General features: G+C 37.6%; 2 protein-coding genes across 4 annotated transcripts in view; both read left to right on the forward strand.

Moving 5' to 3' along the window:
• LOC138763549 (complement factor H-like) overlaps nt 1-23,410 on the forward strand; it is a 613,078-nt gene that overhangs the window by 407,801 nt on the left and 181,867 nt on the right. The window lies entirely within an intron of this gene.
• crb1 (crumbs cell polarity complex component 1) overlaps nt 1-23,410 on the forward strand; it is a 105,830-nt gene that overhangs the window by 52,321 nt on the left and 30,099 nt on the right. For all 3 annotated transcript variants that reach the window (XM_069937859.1, XM_069937858.1, XM_069937860.1), the window contains one exon: nt 18,968-19,927. In XM_069937859.1, the coding sequence (XP_069793960.1) occupies nt 18,968-19,927 (960 nt within the window). The remainder of the gene's footprint in view (nt 1-18,967; nt 19,928-23,410) is intronic.

The following is a 23,410-nucleotide window of genomic DNA, read 5'->3' on the forward strand; positions in this document are numbered from 1 at the left end:
AAACTTTTGACAGAAAAGTAACTGGCTGTCTACAGCCTGCCTTCTCTTGTGTTAGTACTCCGGTGGCTACACCTCCTTTCGCATTGGTATATAGGTCAAATGGCTTATTTAGGTCGGGTAAAGCCAACACTGGGGCACTAATAAGGCGCTGTTTCACCAAGTTAAAATCTTTAATCTCTTCCTCTGTCCAGACAACAGTTTCACCCCCTAGAATCGTGAGTTTATCATAGAGAAATCTGACCAGGCTAGAATAGTTTTCAATCCAGATTCTACAGTATCCCACTAAACCAAGGAATTTCCTAAGTTCTTGGGCATTCTTGGGAGGGGGGGATCTGTAGAATACCACGTATCCTCTCTGGACTTATTTTCCTAGTTCCCTGACTTACCAGATGACCTAAGTATTTAACTTCTGATTGAACAAATTGTAATTTGGATTCGCTCACCCTGAGACCCTTATTCTCCAGAAAATTCAAAAGTTCAACAGGATACTGTTTAACTAATTCGTATGATTTTCCCGTAATTAACAAATCATCAACATATTGTAACAACTGACAATTCTCTCTCCGAGGAGCCTCATCTAATATTTGTTCTAAGAACTGGCCGAATAAATTTGGTGATTCTGTAAAGCCCTGGGGAAGGACCGTCCACCGGTATTGATTCTTGCGTCCAGTAAAAGGATTTTCCCATTTAAAGGCAAACATGTCTCTGCTCTCTGTTGCTAACAGACAGGTCCAGAAAGCATCTTTGAGGTCAATCACACTAAACCATTTACTATGGGGATCAATTTTACCCATTATTATATAGGGATTAGGTACAACCGGGTGACGGGTGAGAATAATTTTGTTCAGCTTCCTCAAGTCCTCCACTAATCGATAGGTACCGTCTGGTTTTTGGACAGGTAAAATTGGGGTATTAAAAGGTGAAATTCAAGGTTTGAGTATACCATCTTATAACCAACTGGTCAATTACTGGCTGCACCCCCTTTCGGCCAGCCATCGGAATTGGATACTGCTTTCGTCTAATTACTTGCTCAGGATCTTTTAGAGTAACTTGCAGGGGAGGAATATCTAACACTCCTCTATTGCCTCTTTTTACCCATACTCCAGGATTTATTAGTTCCCGATCCTCCTTAGTTAGTACATACAATTGAACCCCGATACCCGATTTTTCCTGTGGTCTGGTGCCGATAGCCAATTGGTCCTGTAAATCTCGTCCTAACAAACAAACTCCAGCTTGGGGAACTAGTAAAATATCCTCTGTTACCATCTTCTCTCCCATTTGTATTCTTACTTCCCTTAATACAGGGATCATAAAATCTCTTCCTCCTACTCCTGAAATCATCACTGTCCCCTTTATCTTAACACCCTCGGGTGGTTGTAAAATACTAGACCGGGCTGCCCCAGAATCTACTAAAAAGGCCATCTTGTCACTGTGGGGTTCTATGCTTAAATTTACCAATGGTTCTCTGTGCAGCCCCACAGTGTGTATTGACTGAGAACCGTGACCCCCCCTATTCATAATCTGTTTCCATCTGTCGGACTCTGGCTTTACCCTACCCTTAATTTAGTCTATGTGTCGTCTGAGTCCAACATTTTCATTAAATGAATATACAGCACAAGAATAAATCTTAACAGAGCTCTGGTTCAGTCGTTAGTTCATAGGTCACCTGCACAGTGAGCTATTCCCCAAGACTGACCTCTACTGTCCAGTCTCTACAGTTTATATAGCTCAACCTTATCATACAGAACAAAAGTTGGCTTCCTTTGCTAGATTTCATTATCATACAGATCAAAAGTTGACTTTCTTTGCTAGATTTCTTGCATAAGATTTATCACAAGTAATTTCCTGCTCTGCAGTTATCTGGGGTGGTAGAGCTCCCATCTTATCCTCAAGGTCAGAATATCCTGTTGTTTTGATCAGAAATCAATTCATACCCCAGATATTTCTAATTATTTTTTTGTTCTCATCTGGCCATATTCTTCTGTTCTACTCAACACCTCCTTTTGTCTTAGCCTTCTTACTGATTCCATTCTCTTTGTTTCTGACAGTCTCTGTCAGGATTCTTTTTGTTTGTGCTAATCAACACCTCCTTTTGCCTTAAAATTCCTCTATCCTCTCTTTTGTATTTTGGGAGCAGGCAATTCTAAACCTACTGTAATCAGCCAACTTTGCTACATACTGTGGCTGCCCCTTACTTACATTACTCTTTCCCTTCACCATGAGGTAAATATTAAATTGTTGCATAGTACTGGATTCATGTATACGAACTGAATAGTACATAAGCATATATTCTACATATTTTCTATGATTAATTAACCCCTATATTCCAACACATCAGTGCATAAGGTCGCGTCTCCCTGGCTTGCATTGGGCATTCTCTCTTAAAATGTCCCTCCTTTCACAATGGTAGCAAACTAATGCTTCTGTTTCCCAATTCCTACCGGGATTACCACGAGGTCCCGGGAACAGTCGTCGTCCCCGGAATTCCCTCTACCCTTGCCCCTGCTCTGGTCTCTACTCTCCCACTCCTGGAGCTCCTCCCAATGTCCAGGAGCTGGCACACAGCCCCTACCCTTTCCTTGCTGTGCCTGCACGACTTCCTTGACTGCCTGCATCAAAATCTTAGCCTTTCCTTTCTGTTTATTGGGCATTCTCTCTTAAAATTACGCACCTCCGTACTAGTCAGGGGCACATTTACAAAACCGAGACCCCCTCCCATGGGAACTTCCCATAAAGGTCTCAACCAGTTAATTTTTGGCTTATCCTCTCCTTTATAATGTCTAGATTCCTGCTCTCTGGGAAATGAATCAAAAGGTTCTGCCCTTCCCTCCTGGAGGGTCTCACTGTTTTGAATCAAAGTCTCCTCCCTCTCTTGTCAATTGAGGTGGTAATCTAGTACTTTGTGAACAGGTCATCATACCACCCCTACTTTCTTCTCCTTTCTTTAGCTGTGGGGGAGGAGGGGAAGGTGCAGAAGGGTAGAGCATAGGAGAGAGGGGAAAGATAGGAGCCGGCATAGGGGGAGCATAAGGTGGAGGAAGGGAATGTAACACATCCCATTCTTGTGTTTCAGGGACGAAAGGTTCCTCGTCCTTCTTGTCCTTGCATTCCTTTTCATTCAAAACCAGTTGATCAACCGATCCACTGAGCCAACAGGCTGCATATTCCCTGCTCTCAATATTATCTTTTTGGTTTTGATAGAGCCAGATGTTCAATGCCTGACACATCCAGTCATCCTCGGATCCGAGCTTTAGCCAATATACCGAACTTTTATCGGACTTTTAACCCATTCCAGACAGCAATACCTGACCATGGTCAGTTTGTCTTTTCCACGGGTTCTCCCTGCACCCCAATCAGATAGCATTAATCCTAACAGACTTTGCTTAGTTATCTGATTGTCCTGTCCTTCCTTAGGTCTATTTCCCTTGCTACTCACACCTCCCATACTAACAGGTAAGTAAAATTCTTCTTACCGGGATCCAGTAGCTATTCCTAGCGCGCTTCCTTAACGTCCTCCCGTCGTTTGTTCTCAATGCCTCTTCTCGGATATCACTCGCTTCATCCACTGACCAGTCACCCGCCGTCCGTGAGTCCAGCTGAATCAGCTGGGGTGCACCTACCCCCGTCGTCGGGCACTCTGTCAGTGGAGGGAGTGGGATCCCGGACGAGTCCCCATTTGTGAGAAACAGAAGTACCTTCACAGAAATTGCTTGAGACAAAAATTGAGAACAAAGAACATTTATTCTACAACAATGCAAAGTTGGGTGCTTCCCCTTACCCTGGGAATACACACATATACTGGGGCTCACCCAACTTTTAAACAGTTGATTTCAGTATAGGAATACCCTCCCCCTTACATTCTTCTGCCTCCTGGATAAGTTTGGCATTAGGCAATCCTGTCTGCCTACGTGCTGTTTCTGTGAACTTGGAGGACCAGGGGGTATCCTGTCCGTGTCTCATCATGTCATTATCCTGATTGTCCTTATTCACAAACCTGCCTTTGTTCTAATTCACACCTTCCCAACTCTCAGGGCTACAACCTTATATGACGTGCTAATTCTGTCTAAGGCTTACTAATTACATATGCGGTACTTGCTAATTCTGTCTCGGGCTAGAAGACCCTTATCTTATTCAGACTAACTTACCATTCTAATATTTATTCTTATTCTATTCATACTGGCTTTATTCATTACACATATATCTATACTAGTTTCCTCATTTTCATATTTTTATATCAGTTTTACTCATCTCTCATAATCCTCATTTTTCTTTTAGCTACACTTCGTGTCTTCTCAACTGGAATGTATTACTTGTAAACTTGGTCTTTTTCCCAGCTGGTCAGTAAACGAACTGCAGTCTCAGCATCATCAGACAGAATTAGGGAAACAAACATCTATATCAGTTTTACTCATCTCTCACATTGCCATAGCTTAATTTATTAACTAATAAATATTCACTGGTTTGGAGATTTTCCACACTAAATGTTGATGTGGTACTACTTTTGAAACGCTCAAGGAAGCTTTACATGGGGAAAATAGTAATAGGGAAGCAAAAATCCCTCCGAAACATGCTTTAAACTTGTGCAAAATTGTTCCACGTCAGATCAGTTCTTCACTCATACAGCAGCATTTTGTTTATGGGTGAACCTATTTCTAACCTAGTGTATTCACCCATATAGGCCTTATAAGGCACTGGTGAGCCTCACTTGGAGTATTGTGAGCTTTGGGTTCCTCATTTAAAAGATGTGCTGACATTGGAGACATTTGAGAGGAGGTTCAAAAGGATAATTCTGGGAATGAAAGTTATATGAGGAGAGTTTGAGAGCTCTTGGCCTCTAGCCCTTGGAATTTAGGAGAATGAGGGGGATTCTCATTGAAACATTTCAAATATTGAAAGGGGTGGACAGAGTAGATGTAGAAAGGTTTTTCCCATGGAGGGAGGGTCTAGTATAATAATAATATTTGGGGAGAATTTATAGGATTTAGAGTAGGTCACATATATTCACACATTTTAAAATTGATATTTGAAAGACTGAAGAATTCACATTGCAGGATCTCTTGGAGAATGTAAGCACCTTTCACAAGTAGGTTTTGCTGGAGTCATGCTGTCTATCAGTACCCTTTCTGCAGTGCTCAAGGGAAAGGTCAATTCTGAATTGTTTACCTAAGATAACAACTTGAAAGAAGAAAGAACTCCTGTTGTTTTGCTCAGGAAGGTGGGGGTTTTGCAAGACATGAGTTGCATGCTCTTTTTGGAGTTTCAGTTGGAGAGAGATAGAGGACAAGCTCTCTCATTCATTGTGTGTGGGATACTGAACAGTGCAATCCAGGAAGAACTGATGAAACTTTCCAAAAGCAGTGGATAGCTGGAAGTGTTATTTGTCTGATGTTTCTCTTGGAATAAGAGGAACGGAAGGAGTTCTGTTGTAATCTGAAATAAAGGTTACCAACTGAAAAACCCTGATTGGGCAAGTTTAGTCAGCGAGACATTGAGGTGACTAATGGTGGTACCTCAATTGTGGAAGTCCTGGAGCAACAAATATCTCTCTCTGCAAACCCTACAACAACCTTCCTGAGCAGTAAACATTTACCTTTCAAGCACCAAGCCTGGTGAACTTTATACATGTTAAATTCTGTGCACAGTATGGTGATTGCCTGCAAACAGAGAACTTGGAAGAAGGAGAAGTGAGATTGAACTGTGAACCAAAGAACTTTTCTTGAATTTACGCACACCTTACATACACGTGCGCTTAGAATTAGAAGGGGGTAATTTGGGTTAGTATATAGTATAAGTATAGAGTTAAGTTAAAGTTTGATTCTATTTTCACATTTGAAGTTGATTATAAAAAAACCTTTTGTTCTGAAAGCCACTTGTCTTGGCGAATGTCTATTGCTGCTGGATTTTGGGGTCCTTTGGGTTTGCAACACTAGGACAAGAGAACACAATTTCAGGATTGAAGAGTACTTGGAACAGAGATGTGGAGAATTCTTCAGCTAGATGATGGTAAAACTATTGAATTTGTTTTCAGAGGTGGTTTTGGAGCTCAGGTCATTGGGTGTATTTAAGAAACAGATTGATAGATTTTTTTGTTTTGCCAGGGAGCAGGCCGGGCAATAGGGACTGAATGGGAAAATGAATTTGCTCATCATTAATTGGTTGGGTAAATTTCATAGACTAAATTGCCTATTTCTGCACCAATGTCTTATGGTCTTATCCATTACGAAATGAAGAGTGAAATCGGGATGATCCATCCATCGCTAATTAAAGGAAGTTGAAGATGTCAAATTGAAAGAAAAGGCATACAATGCCATACTAATTGGCCCTATTTCTACTCCTATGTCTTATATATGCTTAATTAGTGGCTTTGAGTTGGCATGTTAACTAGAAGCTGAAATAGCTATTTTTTTCAGATGTGTTCTGGCAAACATCAGTTTTGTGGAGAAAATAGAGATCTATTTCTTGCTCTAGAAACAGCCAAAAGTACTTTTGCCAGTATTTGCTTAATTGTTAATCAACATGGGTTTAGATAGAGAATAGAGAACATACTAACCTGCACAGATAATAAAATATGAATATCTGCAGACACCATAGTTGAAGTAAAAACACAATGCTGGAGAACCTCCGCTAATCAAATACTATACTTCATACACCAAAGATAAAGATACATAATCAATGCTTTGGGATTGAGCCCTTCATCAATCAAATAGTATACTTCATACACCAAAGATAAAGATACATAACCAATGTTTTTGTGATTGAGCCCTTCATCAATCAAATAGTATACTTCATACACCAAAGATCAAGATACATAACCAATGTTTTGGGATTGAGCCCTTCATCAATTAAATAGTATACTTCATCTTCTTTCTTCTTTGGCTTGGCTTCCCGGATGAAGATTTATGGAGGGGGTAAAAAGTCCACGTCAGCTGCAGGCTCGTTTGTGGCTGACAAGTCCGATGCGGGACAGGCAAACACGATTGCAGCGGTTGCAAGGGAAAATTGGTTGGTTGGGGTTGGGTGTTGGGTTTTTCCTCCTTTGCCTTTTGTCAGTGAGGTGGACTCTGCGGTCTTCTTCAAAGGAGGTTGCTGCCTGCCAAACTGTGAGGCGCCAAGATGCACGGTTTGAGGCGTTATCAGCCCACTGGCGGTGGTCAATGTGGCAGGCACCAAGAGATTTATTTAGGCAGTCCTTGTACCTTTTCTTTGGTGCACCTCTGTCACAGTGGCCAGTGGAGAGCTCGCCATATAACACGATCTTGGGAAGGCGATGGTCCTCCATTCTGGAGACGTGACCCATCCAGCGCAGCTGGATCTTCAGCAGCGTGGACTCGATGCTGTCGACCTCTGCCATCTCGAGTACTTCGACGTTAGGGGTGTAAGCGCTCCAATGGATGTTGAGGATGGAGCGGAGACAACGCTGGTGGAAGCGTTCTAGGAGCCGTAGGTGGTGCCGGTAGAAGACCCATGATTCGGAGCCGAACAGGAGTGTGGGTATGACAACGGCTCTGTATACGCTTATCTTTGTGAGGTTTTTCAGTTGGTTGTTTTTCCAGACTCTTTTGTGTAGTCTTCCAAAGGCGCTATTTGCCTTGGCGAGTCTGTTGTCTATCTCATTGTCGATCCTTGCATCTGATGAAATGGTGCAGCCGAGATAGGTAAACTGGTTGACCGTTTTGAGTTTTGTGTGCCCAATGGAGTTGTGGGGGGGCTGGTAGTCATGGAGGGGAGCTGGCTGATGGAGGACCTCAGTTTTCTTCAGGCTGACTACCAGGCCAAACATTTTGGCAGTTTCCGCAAAGCAGGACGTCAAGCGCTGAACAGCTGGCTCTGTATGGGCAACTAAAGCGGCATTATCTGCAAAGAGTAGTTCACGGACAAGTTTCTCTTGTGACCACTGACATGGTCTTTGCCCTCAGACAGCTCCAAGAAAAGTGCAGAGAACATAACAAAGGACTCTACATCACCTTTGTTGACCTCACCAAAGCCTTCGACACCGTGAGCAGGAAAGGGCTTTGGCAAATACTAGAGCGCATCGGATGTCCCCCAAAGTTCCTCAACATGATTATCCAACTGCACGAAAACCAACAAGGTCGGGTCAGATACAGCAATGAGCTCTCTGAACCCTTCTCCATTAACAATGGCGTGAAGCAAGGCTGTGTTCTCGCACCAACCCTCTTTTCAATCTTCTTCAGCATGATGCTGAACCAAGCCATGAAAGACCCCAACAATGAAGACGCTGTTTACATCCGGTACCGCACGGATGGCAGTCTCTTCAATCTGAGGCGCCTGCAAGCTCACACCAAGACACAGTATACTTCATACACCAAAGATAAAGATACATAACCAATGTTTTTGGGATTGAGCCCTTCATCAATCAAATAGTATACTTCATACACCAAAGATAAAGATACATAACCAATGTTTTTGGGATTGAGCCCTTCATCAATCAAATAGTATACTTCATACACCAAAGATAAAGATACATAACCAATGTTTTTGGGATTGAGCCCTTCATCAATCAAATACTATACTTTATACGCCAAAGATAAAGATACATAACCAATGTTTTGGGATTGAGCCCTTCATCAATCAAATACTATACTTCATACACCAAAGATAAAGATACATAATCAATGTTTTTGGGATTGAGCCCTTCATCAAGGTAATAGTACAGTTAACAGTTAGAACCATAGAATGCTGCAGCATAGAAAACAGGCAATTCTGCCCTTCTAGTATGTGCTGATCACTATTTCGCTAGTCCCAATGACCTGCTCCCACTCCATAACCCTTCAGTCCTTTCCCATCCATATATCTATCCAATCTATTTTTAAGGTTCAAGATTAAACTCACATTCACCACAGAGGGCAGCCTATTCCTCACTCCCACCACTCTTTGAGTGAAGAACTTTCCCCTAGATTCCCCCATTCAGCTTAAAACTATGACCACTTGTGTTTATCTCCCCCAAAGTGAAAAAGCCTGTTCACATCCACTCTGTCTATACCTTTCATAATCTTGTACACCTCTATCAAATCTCCCCTCATTTTTTTTTCTCTCCAAGGAATAAAGTTCTAACCTGTTCAATATTTCCCTGTAACTCAACTCCTGAAGACCCGGCAACATCCTAGTAAATCTTCTCTGCACTCTTTCAATCTTATTGATATCCTTCCTGTAGTTAGCTGATGAGAACTGCACACAGTATTTCATATTTGGCCTTATAAATGTGTTAAACAACTTCAACTCCTATACTCAATAATTTGACTAATAAAGGCTAAGATGCCAAAGCTTTCTTTACAATCCTGTCCACGTGCGACACCACCTTCAAGGAATAATGCATCTGTATTCCCAGATCTCTTTGCTCCTTTGCACTCCTCAGTGCCCTACCATTTACTGTGTATGTCCTACCTTGGTTTGCCCTTCCAAAATGAATCACCTCACACTTGTCTGCATTAAACTCCATCTATTCAATTTTTTTTTGGACATACCCCTAGTTTGTCCAGCTCCCTCATTATCATCCAGATCACTGATATAGACAACAAACAACAATGGTCCCTGTAGTGATCCCTGAGGCAAACCACTAGTCAAAGGCCTCCAGTCTGAGATGGAATCATCAAATACTACTCTGTTTTATCCCACACAGCCAATTTTGAATCCAGTTTACAACTTCTCCATTTATACCTAGTTTCTGAATCTTTTGAACCAACCTTTCATGTGGGACCTTGTCAAAGGCCTTACTAAAGTCCATGTAAACAACATCCATAGCCTTTCCTTCAATTACCATCATGGTAACCTCAAAAAAAAACTAGGAAGAATTTAATGTTTAGCAAGAACTAGAGAGAATGTAAAATTTTGCAGTTGGTGTGTACATAGAATCTGTCCATGCATTTTTGATGATGGGATAGTGTTTTGCAATGAGGGGGTGAGACAAGAAACTCATCATCTGAGCTTTATGAGCCTTGATAGTATAGCTTTGTCTCTCCACTTTATCCGGAATCATCTAGAGAATGACTATTTACAATTTTGAATTCCATTTATAAATACATTTCTGAAAATATTTTTCATCTATTTTGCTTAATTTTATTTTAACCCAAGTTAAATATTTCTCTGAATCAAACATTACAATTATAAACTTCAATTGAGCTGCTTTATAATAATTCTCAAAAATGTGGAAGTTGTAAACCTAATTCAAATTCCCAAGTTACTTTTTTCTAAACAAACTCTAGCCATCTTTCCTTTCCATAAAAGATCATAATACTTGAGTTCAAATCTTTAAAAAATTTTTTACAAGGTATACTACAAGGAATGAATTGAAAAAGGTAATGAATCCTTGGAAAAATAATCATTTTACCCATTAGAGTTATAGGTAAATCATTCCATCTATTTAAATCATCCTTAATTTTATTAAATAATTCATTTTTAATCCCTAAATATTTTGTTCCATCATCTGACCATCTAAATTGAACAAGTTGTGTCCATTGATTATAATCTCCATCAACCAAAGGCATAATTTCACTTTTATCCCAATTAATTTTATGATCTGATATTTCATCATATTCTCACATCTGATACATAAATCAAAACATCATCAGCAAGCAAATTAATATTATATTCCTCACTACTAACTTTAATTCCCTTAATATGAATATCTTGTTTTATTAATTGTGCTGAAGGTTCAATTGCTAAAACAAATAGAACTGGAGATAAAGGACATCATTATCTATTCAATGGGAAAGCAGAAGAGTTTTTATATAAAATTTTAACCCAATTAGAATGCTGGCCTTTATAAATCAAAACATAGAATACAGGAGTTGGGAAGTGATGTTGAGACTATTCAAGGCATTGGTGAGGCCAAATTTAGAATACTGTGTGCAGTTCTGGTCACCAAATTATATGAAGAATATCAACAAGGTGGAGAGAGTGCAGAGAAGATTTACAAAAATGTTACCTGTGTTTCAGAATCTGGATTACAAAGAAATATTGAGCAAATTAAATCTTTATTCTTTGAAGCGTAGAAGGCTGAGAGGGGATTTTATAGAGGTATTTAAGATTATGAGAAGGATAAATAGAATTGATGTGGTTAGGCTTTTTTCCGACTGGCCACCGTGACAGAGGTGCACCAAAGAAGAGGTACAAGGACTGCCTAAAGAAATCTCTTGGTGCCTGCCACATTGACCACCGCCAGTGGGCTGATATCACCTCAAACCGTACATCTTGGCGCCTCACAGTTCAGCGGGCAGCAACTTCCTTTGAAGAAGACCGCAGAGCCCACCTCACTGACAAAAGACAAAGGAAGAAAAAACCCAACACCCAACCCCAACCAACCAATTTTCCCTTCCAACCGCTGCAACCGTGTCTGCCTGTCCCGCAAACGAGCCTGCAGCTGACGTGGACATTACCCCTCCATAAATCTTCGTCCGCGAAGTCAAGCCAAAGAAAGAGAAAGAAAGAAGGAGAGATTGAAACAAGAGGTCATGATGAAAAAGTTAAGTGACTTGAGGGAGAACTTCTTTACTCAGTGTGGTGGCTGTGTGGAATGAGCTTCTGGGAGAAGTAGTGGCAGCAAGGTCAATTTTGTCATTTAAGGAAAGATTGGTTAGGTATTTGCATGGGAGGGGAATGCTTATTTTGGTGAAGACTAGAAGGGCCAAAATAGCCTATTTCCATGCTGAAATGGTTACATGATTAACAAATATTAATCCAAACCCAAATTTTTCGAATACCTTTAATAAATAATTCCATTCTAATCTATCAAAAGATTTTTCAGCATCTAAAGCTAGAACCAATGCCAAATCCAACTTCTTTTGAGACATATGTATTAAACTAATTAATTTAGCAATATATCTGCAGAATGTCACTTTTTAACAAAACCAGATTAATCCATATGAATTAAATTCAATAAATATTTAGTCAATCTATTTGCTAAAACTTTAGCTATAATTTTATAATCAACATTTAATAACAATATTGGCCTATAAGATTCCATTTTTAATAAATCTCTATCTTTTAGATATAACAGTTATAATTGTATTTGAAAAAGACTCTGGTAAAGAATAGGTTTCAATTGCTTGTTTCAATATCTCCATAAAAGGAGGCATTATCGTGGTGGGTTATGTGACTAATATGATGATAGATGTGAAGTTAGTTGATATTTGGTGAAGGTTTATCTCTATAGAGAAAGTTTTTTTTTCATGCTACAATTTTTTTAAGAATTGATTATTGTTTAAGAATTTTTGATAATGTTACTAACTTTACTAATTTTTTATATTAAGTTTGAGTTAAATATATGTTTAATCTTAACTCCGTTTGTTAAATATATGCATTTAAGTTTGATTTAAATATGTTTTTTAAGTCTGATATCTTAGTATTAATTACTTTTCTTTTTGTTAGTATTTTAATCGGTTATGTTTTTGTTTTTTTTTGTAAGTGGGTTTTTTTCTCACATATATTATTAACTTTATTAATTCTTCACTTTATTTTTTTGGGGGGAAGGGGGATTGGACTAATTTGAGTTGGGTTATTAATGTGTAATAATTATTGGGGAGGGTATAGTTTATTTAGATTACTGATGCTGTATTGTAATTTTATTATTTTATTCTTAATTTTTTAAAATGTAATCCTATATGTTATTCATGTTATAAAATCTTAAATAAAGTTTAAAAAAAAATAAAAGAACACACAGGACTCCAGCAAGGTTTAGGGAAGAAGATTAACACAGGTCTCAAGAGGCTGGAAGAACACCACTACATATTTATACCCAAAATTTATACCCAAAATTTGAATATACAGGCTCCAAATTTGCAAAAATATACTCTATTTATTTTTCAAATTATGTAATTTTCTCCAATGGGATACAGCTTTGAATTTCTGCATTCCATCTTCCCTTAGCCAAATGTGAATCTGACTTTCAGGTCACTGCAATGTATTTCCCTGCCACTGCTAATGTCATTTTAATAAATTTCATTTGGTATATTGATTAAAAAAAAAGGAGGCATTATCAAATCTTTAAATTTCTTTAAAATTCCGATGGAAAACCATCCTCCCCCATGAACTTACCATTTTGTAAAGAATTAAGGCCATTAATAATTTCTTTAACTGTAAATGGGGGATCTAAGTCTTTATGATCTTAAAGAACAAAGATTAATTTCATCCTTATCAGACTGAAATGTATATAAATTAAAACAAAAAATCATTAAAGGAATCATTTATTTCTTGTTGTTTATGTAATTTTTGAATTCCTTTTAATAGCATTAATAGTCCTTGAAGTTTATTCTGCCTTTAATTGCCAAGCCAAAACCTTGTACTCTTCCCCAATTCCTAATGCTTCTGTCTAGTTTTCTCAATTAATTCCTGTTCTATAAGTTTTTATCAAATCATAATATAATTTCTTGTTTATTAAATCTCATTTTTTTCTGCAGATACATTTTTCTAAATTCTTTATTACCTTTTCCAATTTATCTAATTCTTTAAGATAATTCTATTTAATTTTAGTTGAACAACTTATTATTTGACCTCTTAAATAAGCTTTTAAGGCATCACATAAAACAAATTTATTATTAACCAAATTAATAGTAATATCCAAATATTCCTGAATTTGTCTTATATGATTACAAAAATCAACATTTCTTAATAATGAAGAATTAAATCTCCATCTATAAAACAATGTTTCCTTTTCAGAAACTATACATGAAATCAAGCGGTTAATGGTCTGATAAAATCTTAGCCTTATATTCTGCAATATGTAACTCATTCTTGTAATTGAGCTAATATTAGAAACATATCTATTCTTGAATAAGAATCATATCTGTAAGAATAAAAAGAATAATCCTTTTTCTTTTGGATTTAATCTTTGCCAAATATCCAATAAATTAAAATCCTTCATCAAACCCAAAATTCTTTTAGCTATTTTTGTTCTAATAACTTAGTTTTGTGACTTATCTAAGAATGGATCTAAACAACAATTATCACACTTTCATTTGCTTCAGCAAGATGTAATAAAAGAATCCTGAATAAATTTTTCATCATCAATATTAGGTACTTAAATATTCATAAGTGTCCACATTTCAGAATAAAGTTGACTATTTATTAAAACAAGTCTTCCCGCAGAATCTGTAACTACTAATTGTAACTTAAAAGGTCATTTCTTATTGATCAATGTGGTCACTTTTAATGCATGAAAATATAGTTACCTGCTATTACCAAGGTCCGTCAAACAATGAAGTCATGACCAGATAATCTATTGTAATGATACTGATGCAGGGATAAATATTGGGTTGGACATCAGCTCCTTAAAATCAAAATCCAGTCCACTTTGCCAGGTAGACTAAACCTCATTCACATTAGTGTCGTATTCCTTCATTGGCTAAATTGTGCGTTTGGATCTCTGTTGATGAAATGAAAGCCACAACCTTCTGAGTCAGATATAAGGAACAAACTGCATCCTAATCACTTGGATGGAAGAGCATCACCAAATTTGGCACAACCTTATTTAGCCATATTTTATTGAAAATTAATGCATTTTTGTAGTTTTCTTCCTGAATTTAAATTAAAAAGTTGCAGAGCAAAAAAATAAGGCTATACTTCAATTTATTAAAGTTAGTTGCATCTTGTTCTCTCCCAAAAGGCCTTTTGTTACATATTTAAATGTCTATTTATTTATTTATTTGTTTTTTTTTTTAATGGTCTTCCTTTCACTCAATGTCCTGGAATTTTGGTGGAACCAAAGGTTTAAACATTGTTATGTAATATACATGATATACTCAACTTCTGTCTACCATAAGGCAAAGAGTCATCATGAGCATTGCCTGGCATTCTGAAACACAGGAGAAAGAGAAGCAAAAAGAATCCCTTCAGAGACACTGAGTGTACATGGATTCACCTCCAGCGCTCCCACATCCTGTGCTGCTGCACAGTCTCCATTTCAAGCCATCAGCCACCCAGGCTTCAGATCCAGACCTCCATTTGATCAGGAAGCCTTCAGGAGCCCTTTTAGCTATCAGCACAAACTCAAATCCCAGTTCCGATACTTGGTGCCTATGAGCCAGTCTCCAGCAGCCTGTGTGGGTCCTTGAACCACAAGTCACCAATCTCACACAGCCTGTTTGGATCCTTCATTCACTGAGCCTCTTGCAGTCACTGTCCTGTAGGGTCATCTCCAATGGTTCTTCTTCTCCGTGAGGGGTGTGTTCTGGTTTCTGGTGCCCTGTACTGGTCCACTGCACTCCTGAAGTCTGCAACCCCTCGTGGTATGCTGCCCAATGGAGGAGCTGCCATCTTGAACACCAACCAAAAAGAGACTTGTTACTCGAGTTCCAAGGTTTAGCCAATGGCAATTCAATAAAGTTGGACTTCTCTGTTGCCTACACCCCTTCCCCTAACCACCATCATCACCACATTGTCTACTCTCACTCACCTAAAATGATGTTTCTCAAAACATCGGCCTCGGGGTAATATATTTCTGCATTGAATGGAAATTGCATTTCCCATTGCTTCTTCGAAGTCTTGCGCTTTTTTTAAAAAAAAAAGCAAAAACTAATAATTTCTGTCTTAAACTGAATTATCACTGACATAATTGTTTTGTAAAATGCTCTTCAAATAGTATGCAAATGATTTGCAGGATTTGTTTTTGTGCTGCATGTGCTTTATTGACCAATTAATTTTGAATAATGGGATTAAAGTTTACATGAAATAACTTTATAAAGGTTCAAAATATTTACAGCCATATTGTTATCAGCTTTCAAGTGAAAATAATAGATTGGTGCAAATATAAATAAGTGCATTCAGTTAAAACAGCTAAAAGCAATGAAAGAATCCATATCTCCAATGAAAAAGTCTATTGCATCACCTAATCTGATTATAATAATACTAGCCTTTTAAGATAAAATACACTGCAGAGGTGAGATTATTTTGAACTATCCCCAGCAATGCATTTCTACTATTACAATCCTGTGCTTTTTTTTTTCTAGTAATAAGACTATTAGTTGTGGGGAGTAATGGCGTCATGGTGAGAGAGACCATTGGGTAAGCAAGGAAATGACTAATTCTTTAGCTTAGCCTTGCTGATCTGGCTTTCAGAATGTAGTGTGCTGAGCTGAATCAGCAGACAATAATAATGTGTAGTTTAGATACAAGTTATCAATGAGAAATGAGTTACAATCGGCAGAGGTTAAGCTGACTCAAGACTGAAGATCTATTCAAGATTTTTTCCCCTATTTTTAAAGAGCTTTGGTGCAGATGCTTTTTTGGAGCAATGGTACTAATCTATTCTTAGGGCTTCCCTTTTTACCATGGTGGTTTCAGGTAAATATTTTTAAATATTATTTTTAGTTAAGAGTGCAGCTGTGATGTTAATATTCAGGAGAGAAAAGGTAGGTGATATTCCCATGATAAATAGCGACTGTTTAATTGCTGTTTTTGTCAAATGTACCTCCAATGAATTTAGTTCAGTCATTAAATTTCATAAAAGGAACAGGGCATCATTTCGACTTGATGAAAAAATGAACGTTGGTTCCAGAGGTATAAAATTGTTAGCATTGTGTTTTGAAAATTGTAATTACCATTTTACATTGGGGGGAAAAATAACTACCGTTATTTGAATGACTTTATGGATTTACTGAATGGGAAATAATTTGCTTGAGTTTGGTTGTTTTCTCTCCTCAGAACCATTATGTTTAACCACATTTCCATAATCAAGAGTCACTGAGATTTTTGGGTGCTGTACATCAACCAGTAATAGTTGAGCTTTGTAAATTCACAGAGCAGCTGTCATTTCAATTGAGAACATTACAGCACAGTACAAGCCCTTCAGCCCACGATGTTGTGCCAACTTATTTAAATATCAGGGGAAGTGTAATTTAAAAAAATTAACTACTCAAAAAGCGATTTCCCCAAAAGTTCCTTCATTAACTTTAAAGTATTTCTAGTCGCTTATTTATACATTGATTTGTGGAAGAAAGGTCTGCTGGGTATCCTACTTGAAGTAGATACCAATGTGCAGAATGTAAAATCTTGTAATGGCAAGGTCATCTGTTGTTGTGAGAGAAGTCCTGGTCAAAATAACCACTAAAAGATGAAATGGTTTACTCATAGAAGGTATACATTTAAACTGGCTGGCAAAGAAACCAGAGATAATATGAAGATGAATTTTCTCAGGAAAAAAGTTGGCAGGGATTTGAAATGCATTCATAACAGACTCCTGAAAACACAAAGCATTTCAGACAACTTCTATGGGGGGAGTGGGGGTGGTGGTGGGTGAAGAAAACAGTTCATGTTTCAGCTTATGTTTCCAATTTCAGCATTTTCTGTTTTTGATTTAGATTTACAACAATTGCAATTTTTGATGTTCATTTGGAATATAATGCTTGAGAACATAGAGGAATAAATTCAAAGGCAATTGGATAAATAATTAGAGTAGAAAAATAACAAGAATAATGGGGGTTTGATGTGGGGTTAGGTTGGAATGGGACTAACTTGATTTCTCTTTGAAATAGCTGTCACAGAGTCAGGGAGCCAAATGATCAATGTACAACTGATTTGTCAAATATATCCAGGATCTTTTCAACATAATTATAATAAATGATCTATTTGAATTTAAAATATACACTTTTCATGGATGTCCTTCCCACAGTACTATTGTGCCAAAACTTTGAATGTAGCGTTATGTCGCAGACCAGCAGCAATAGAAATTCACCAAGGCAATGTTATATTTTTCTTTTAAAACACTTTTAAAATTAATAATATAGCACATTATTCAAATCGATCCCAACAATGTGCAAATGTACTTGTGTGATACCTTAACCATCACAGCTTAGGCACAATTCTGGAAAGTCATTCCAAAGTTCAGCCTTAGAAATCCTGTGTCAAAATGTAGGCTTTTAAACTGATGCATAGAAATGATCACGAAGGAGGTGGGAGAGACTAAGTGACTGAAAAATCAACAATTCTAGTCAAAGTCTTTTCCAGAGAAAAGATCCTTTTGTATGAACAATTGTCACAAAACCTAGGTATGGGTCAATCAAATGACCTTTCCTTTGGTCATAGTGAGATTCAGTAATTCTCCTGACAGAGAGAATCAGCTGAATTGTCCATTTCACACAATCACTCCACCTCAGGTGGTCAATAATCAAATGCTGTTTCCTTCAGTGTCCCACTCACATGACTCTCTCACCACTTGTGTCCTTGGATAAAACATCAAATATTCTTTCTCTTGTTCCAGAGTATCAACTTTGGGTATAGTCTGTATTAAATGTTGTCACCTAGTCTTTCCACAGCTGTGAATGGCTGCAGCCAGTACAATCCCTTAAAATGATACTCACACTAAATGAAATGGGAGCTCATAATAGTCATAATTGGCTGCTGTGCACTCTATTACAGCCATTGCAGAGGAAGGATATCCCAATTGGGGTCATGGCTCTTGTACCTTATTGCTGAGATACTCTCTTGGCTAAATGTGAACAAATCAGAACATAAGAAATAGGAACAGGTGTAGGACACTGTCTCACGAGTGTGTTCTGTCATTCAATATATCATGCCTGATGTGATCTTGGTCTGAGCTCTCCTTTATCTTGCCTATTATCACTCCCCTCCAGAGTAAATCTCTCCACTCATTCTTGCATGCTCTTCCTGTGGCCATATGAGTTTCCTCTGAGGGATCCAGTTTCCACTCTTGTCCCAAGGATGTGCAGATTTTTAGGTTAGTGGCCCACTCTAAGTTACCCCAACGTGGTACACCCCAAGAGGAATTTATGGGTACATGGAGAAAATAAAATGGGATTACTGCAAATGCGTTTTGATGTTTAGTAGGGATTCTGCCTGACTCTGTGCTGTAAAAATCTGTAATAGCTTTGTCAAGAAAAATGGAGACAAAAGGAAGTAATTAATAATCACTAATAAATTCAATAAATTAGACTATATGCACAATGTACAGAGGTTTTAACATATTACCTGTTAGTCGATGATTTTTTTTTCCCCTAAGGTTTACACTGTGAAATGGATGTTGATGAATGTGACTCAGACCCTTGTCAAAATGGAGGAACTTGCCAGAATATCCCAGAGGGTTACACTTGTCATTGCCCTGCAGGAAATGAACAAGAGATATTTTATGGAGGCCAGAACTGTACAGACATTCTAACTGGATGTGAGAACAACGAGTGCCAGAACAAAGCAACATGCATCCCTTATCTGATGGATTCACAACACAGACACCATTGCCTCTGCGCTCATGGCTACACTGGTTTGAACTGTGAACTGTCAACTACCTTTTCCTTTGCTGTCAGTGGACATCTTCATTTTAAAACATCACTTCCCAGGCAAAGTGAAGAATTGGTGAATAAATGTCCATATCATATATTCCTGAGATGCAGAACTGTGCTGTCCAATGCAATTATTTTTCACAGAGGAAACAGAGAAACATTTATGGAATTGGAAGTACTCGATGGGCATTTTTCTGCATCTCTGCAAATACAAAATAAACTGATAGCAACCCTTGAGCTTTTTAAGAATGTAAGTGATGGGCATTGGCATAACGTGGAAGTGACATTCAGCAGCCACTTTTCTGTAAAACTCTTGGACAATTCCTGTTCAGGTGAATGCATGATCCAAAAGCTTGTAGATATGGAGAGCAGCCAACTTGCTTCTGCATTTGAAAACCTGTATTTTGGAGGTATAGAAGATGTCTCCGGTGATATTCCAGGAGGCACCCAGCCCAAGACTGGGCCTCATTTCATTGGTTGCTTTCAAGATGTGATGGTGGAGTCGGAAGTAATGGACCTGGAAACTACTTTAATTGACTCAGCACTGAATGTGAAACCAGGGTGTAGCAAGACTGACTGGTGCCAGAGGGATCCATGCAAAAGCAGGGGTCGATGCATCGATTTGTTGATTAACTACAAATGTGAATGTTTCAGACCATATGTTGGATTGAACTGTTCCAAAGGTAAATAGAACAAATAATATTTGAAGACAATTAATACTCTATTTTCTTTGATTATAATGTTCTTTATATGGTAGATGTTACAGTAATTTAATTGTTCAATTCAGCATTGTTAGATAACAATATTAATATAGAGAAGCCTAAACCATATAATTAGGTCACAGCTGATGAGATCTTCCCTGTAAGCCTTGACTTCCTGAGGGTGCAAAATTGGCTGTCAATAATTTAGATTCAATACATTTTTGTTGCAGGGAATTCCAAACATTCTTGACCTCCCAAGAGATAAAATTCCTCTCCATCTCTGTCAAATCATTGATTTATTCTGACTTTATGTCCTCTCTTGCTAAATTACCTTCTAAAATGGTGGATCCTGCCAGGATCAACCTAGTCGTGTGTACTCTTAGAACATTGTTTCACTTCGCTCACTCCCATTCTTGTAATCTTAAATGGAAATAAACCCAACCAACAATTTTTTCCACAGAATTCCTTCCATATTATTATCCCAAAATTGTCTGCTATTGCTGGGATGGTCTTGTTATTTCTCTGAAAGTTGACTTAAAATATATGATCAAAGATTCCTTGCCTTTTCCTTGATTCCCATTTTAATACCTCATTCTCATCCTCCAAGGTACCAAATTTTACTGTATCTATTTCCTCTAACATACTTATTGAATCTGTTTTTTATATCAGTTCTTACTTTTTAGTCCTTTGGTTTCTGTATTTTTTAATCCTCTCATTAATATAGTATTGTGTGCCTTTTCTTTCAATTTGTCTTCTTTAACTTCCTTTTATTTCTTTGAACTGATCATCCTGTTTGCACTCTTCATTTCATAATGGTCAATACCATTGTTAAAAATTGTGAAATACAAGGTCAATGAAAGTCTGCCACGACTGTCTTTAATCTTTACATCTATTTTCCCCAGTTTATTTCAATCAACTCGGCTCTCTGCAATATAATTATTTTATTTAAATTTGTCACTAGTTCCTTGCTGTCAAACCAAATATGAAATTCTATCGTGTTGTGATCACTGTTTCCCAGACAATTCTTTATTGTGAGCGTGTTAATCAATCTTGTCTCACTATACATGAGCATGTGTAAAGTAGCCTATACCATGACTGGTTTCACGGTGTATTGTTTGAAGAAATTGCCTCAAATACATTCTGATGACTCATCTTCCATTTAAAATTTCCAATCTGCATGAAAACTGGTTGCTCAAAAAGTTGCACTATTTTTATTGCAAGTCTATATTAATTGATTCACCCTGTCCAACGCTCTATTTACTCTTAATGGACCAAGAGATAACTTCTCAAGTGACTATTTCCCTTATTATTTTCTGCCCCCACCCAAATAAATCAATTGTTAACCTTGATTATCAGAGCTGTCCCATCAACATTCTCCTTCTCCCCATGTGATCAAATATAATCTACCTGGAAATTCCATTTCAAGCCTTGCTCACACTGCAACCAGCTTTCTGAAATGGTGATCAAATCGTATCCATTTGTTTCTATATTTGCCACCTATTCATATATCTTATTGTAAAGGAAATTTGCTCAAGAAATGTTAATTTTGTCTTTGCACCACTTTCCCCAAACTCTGGTCTTATTTGCAGCCACTTATTTTTTTCTTTCTATCTGTCCTTTGACATTACAAGTACCTACACTGTTACTCGACACTATTGGATTAATTTTCTGCTCAACATTCTCCCCATTACTGGCAAATGACAAGATTTACATTTCTGTTTTTGAAGTGCATCAAAACAAAACTTTTGTTAAAATACTTATTGTCAATAATAAAATGGAAAAATTTCAAACATTATATTAATCCAAATAATATAAATTAATTCTGTATTATACATTAATTTAAAAATCCTCTCAGCAAGCAATCTTTTTACAATTAGTGTTATTTATTTATAAAGCCTTATCAATGTCACTGAACCCCACTGAATTATCATTTCACTGAAAAGTATTAAATACTGATTTAATAAACATTTAACAAAAGGCTAGAATATGCTGGCCATGACATGTTTAAAAAGCTCTGCCCTTATGCCCATGTTCTCTTGGAGCTGCCGAAAAATGCTGATTTAACTGACTTTGCATCCAAGTTGGACGTTAAGAGCCGGATGGTAATTTGATGAAATGCAATTTAATGTAGAGGTCCCAACCCTGGAACTCTGCAGGCAGAAGGCAAAGCTTGTGTGAAACCCGTTTACATCAAAACCATCGCTGAATTTAACAGTTTTTACATCTTTCATGTTCAGAAATGTTTAAAAGCTGTTAACGTGAATGTAAATCATAAAAATTACAGAATAAAAAAATAGGTTAATTAATTACACAGAATATTAGATTGAAATACAACAATTATTTAAAAAAATAATTGTTTTGCTTCCTTGCCCCTATTAAAATGAACGGACTAAAGCGAACCCACCACCTGTTTTGCATTCTCCCTACAGCCTAACATAATGTTGGGAATTCTTAACAAGACTGAGTTGCGCCATTGAACTCCCATGTGGAGTTCAGCCAAAACCCTGGGCCATCTATCACTCAATAAGTCTATGATTCTAAGCATGTTTGTAATATTAGCAACTTACTTCTGCTAGAATGATTCCATTTGAGCAGTTCCCTCTTAAATATCAGTGACGGACAGGAAAATTCACCCTGTGTTTTTGAAATCCATCAAATTACAAAACTGAAACAACACATTGCCGACAATAAATCGAGTTACAATTTAGAGCTACAAATATTTCAAATTTTATAATTAAACCAATAATTCTGAATGTAAAATTTATCTATCTCTCTTTACAAATGAAAGATTTGGTTTCATAACATTCAGCCATTCTCCATCAGGTAGTCATAATTCTAATTTTGGCATCTGAGTGTGAAGGGATTCATCTGCAGTTTGTTGCTGGATTTGTTGGGAGTATGATTACAGCTTGGACCAATTATGAAATTAGCATGAGTGAATCAGCTGCCTGTTTTGGACCATATAACCAGATGATAATTACAGTACAAAAACATGCCATCTTGGCCCCTCTAGTCCGCACTGATTTAAGTGATCTCCTCTAGTACCTGCTCCCTGTCCATAACCCTCCAGTCCCCTCACATCCATGCACTCATCCAACCTTCTCTTAAATGACAAAATTGGCCCTGCTGCAACCACCTCTTCTGGAAGGTCATTCCACTCAGCCACCACTCTCTAAGTGAAGAAGCTTCCTCTCATGTTACTTCTAAACATTTTCCGCCTAACCCTTAACTTATGACCCCTCGTTCCAATCTCACCTACCCTCACATCTACTCTATTTATCCCCCTCATCATTTTAAATACCTCTATCAAATCCCCCCTCAACCTTGTACGCTCCAATGAACAAAGCCCCGTCTACTCAATCATTCTTTGTATTCAAGATACTGCAATCCAAGCAATGTTTTAGTAAATCTTCTCTGCACCCTCTCTACCTTATTGATATCCTTCCTATAATTTGGGGACCAGAA

This window comes from Narcine bancroftii, chromosome 5 (assembly GCF_036971445.1).
Source record: "Narcine bancroftii isolate sNarBan1 chromosome 5, sNarBan1.hap1, whole genome shotgun sequence".
NCBI lineage: Eukaryota > Metazoa > Chordata > Chondrichthyes > Torpediniformes > Narcinidae > Narcine > Narcine bancroftii.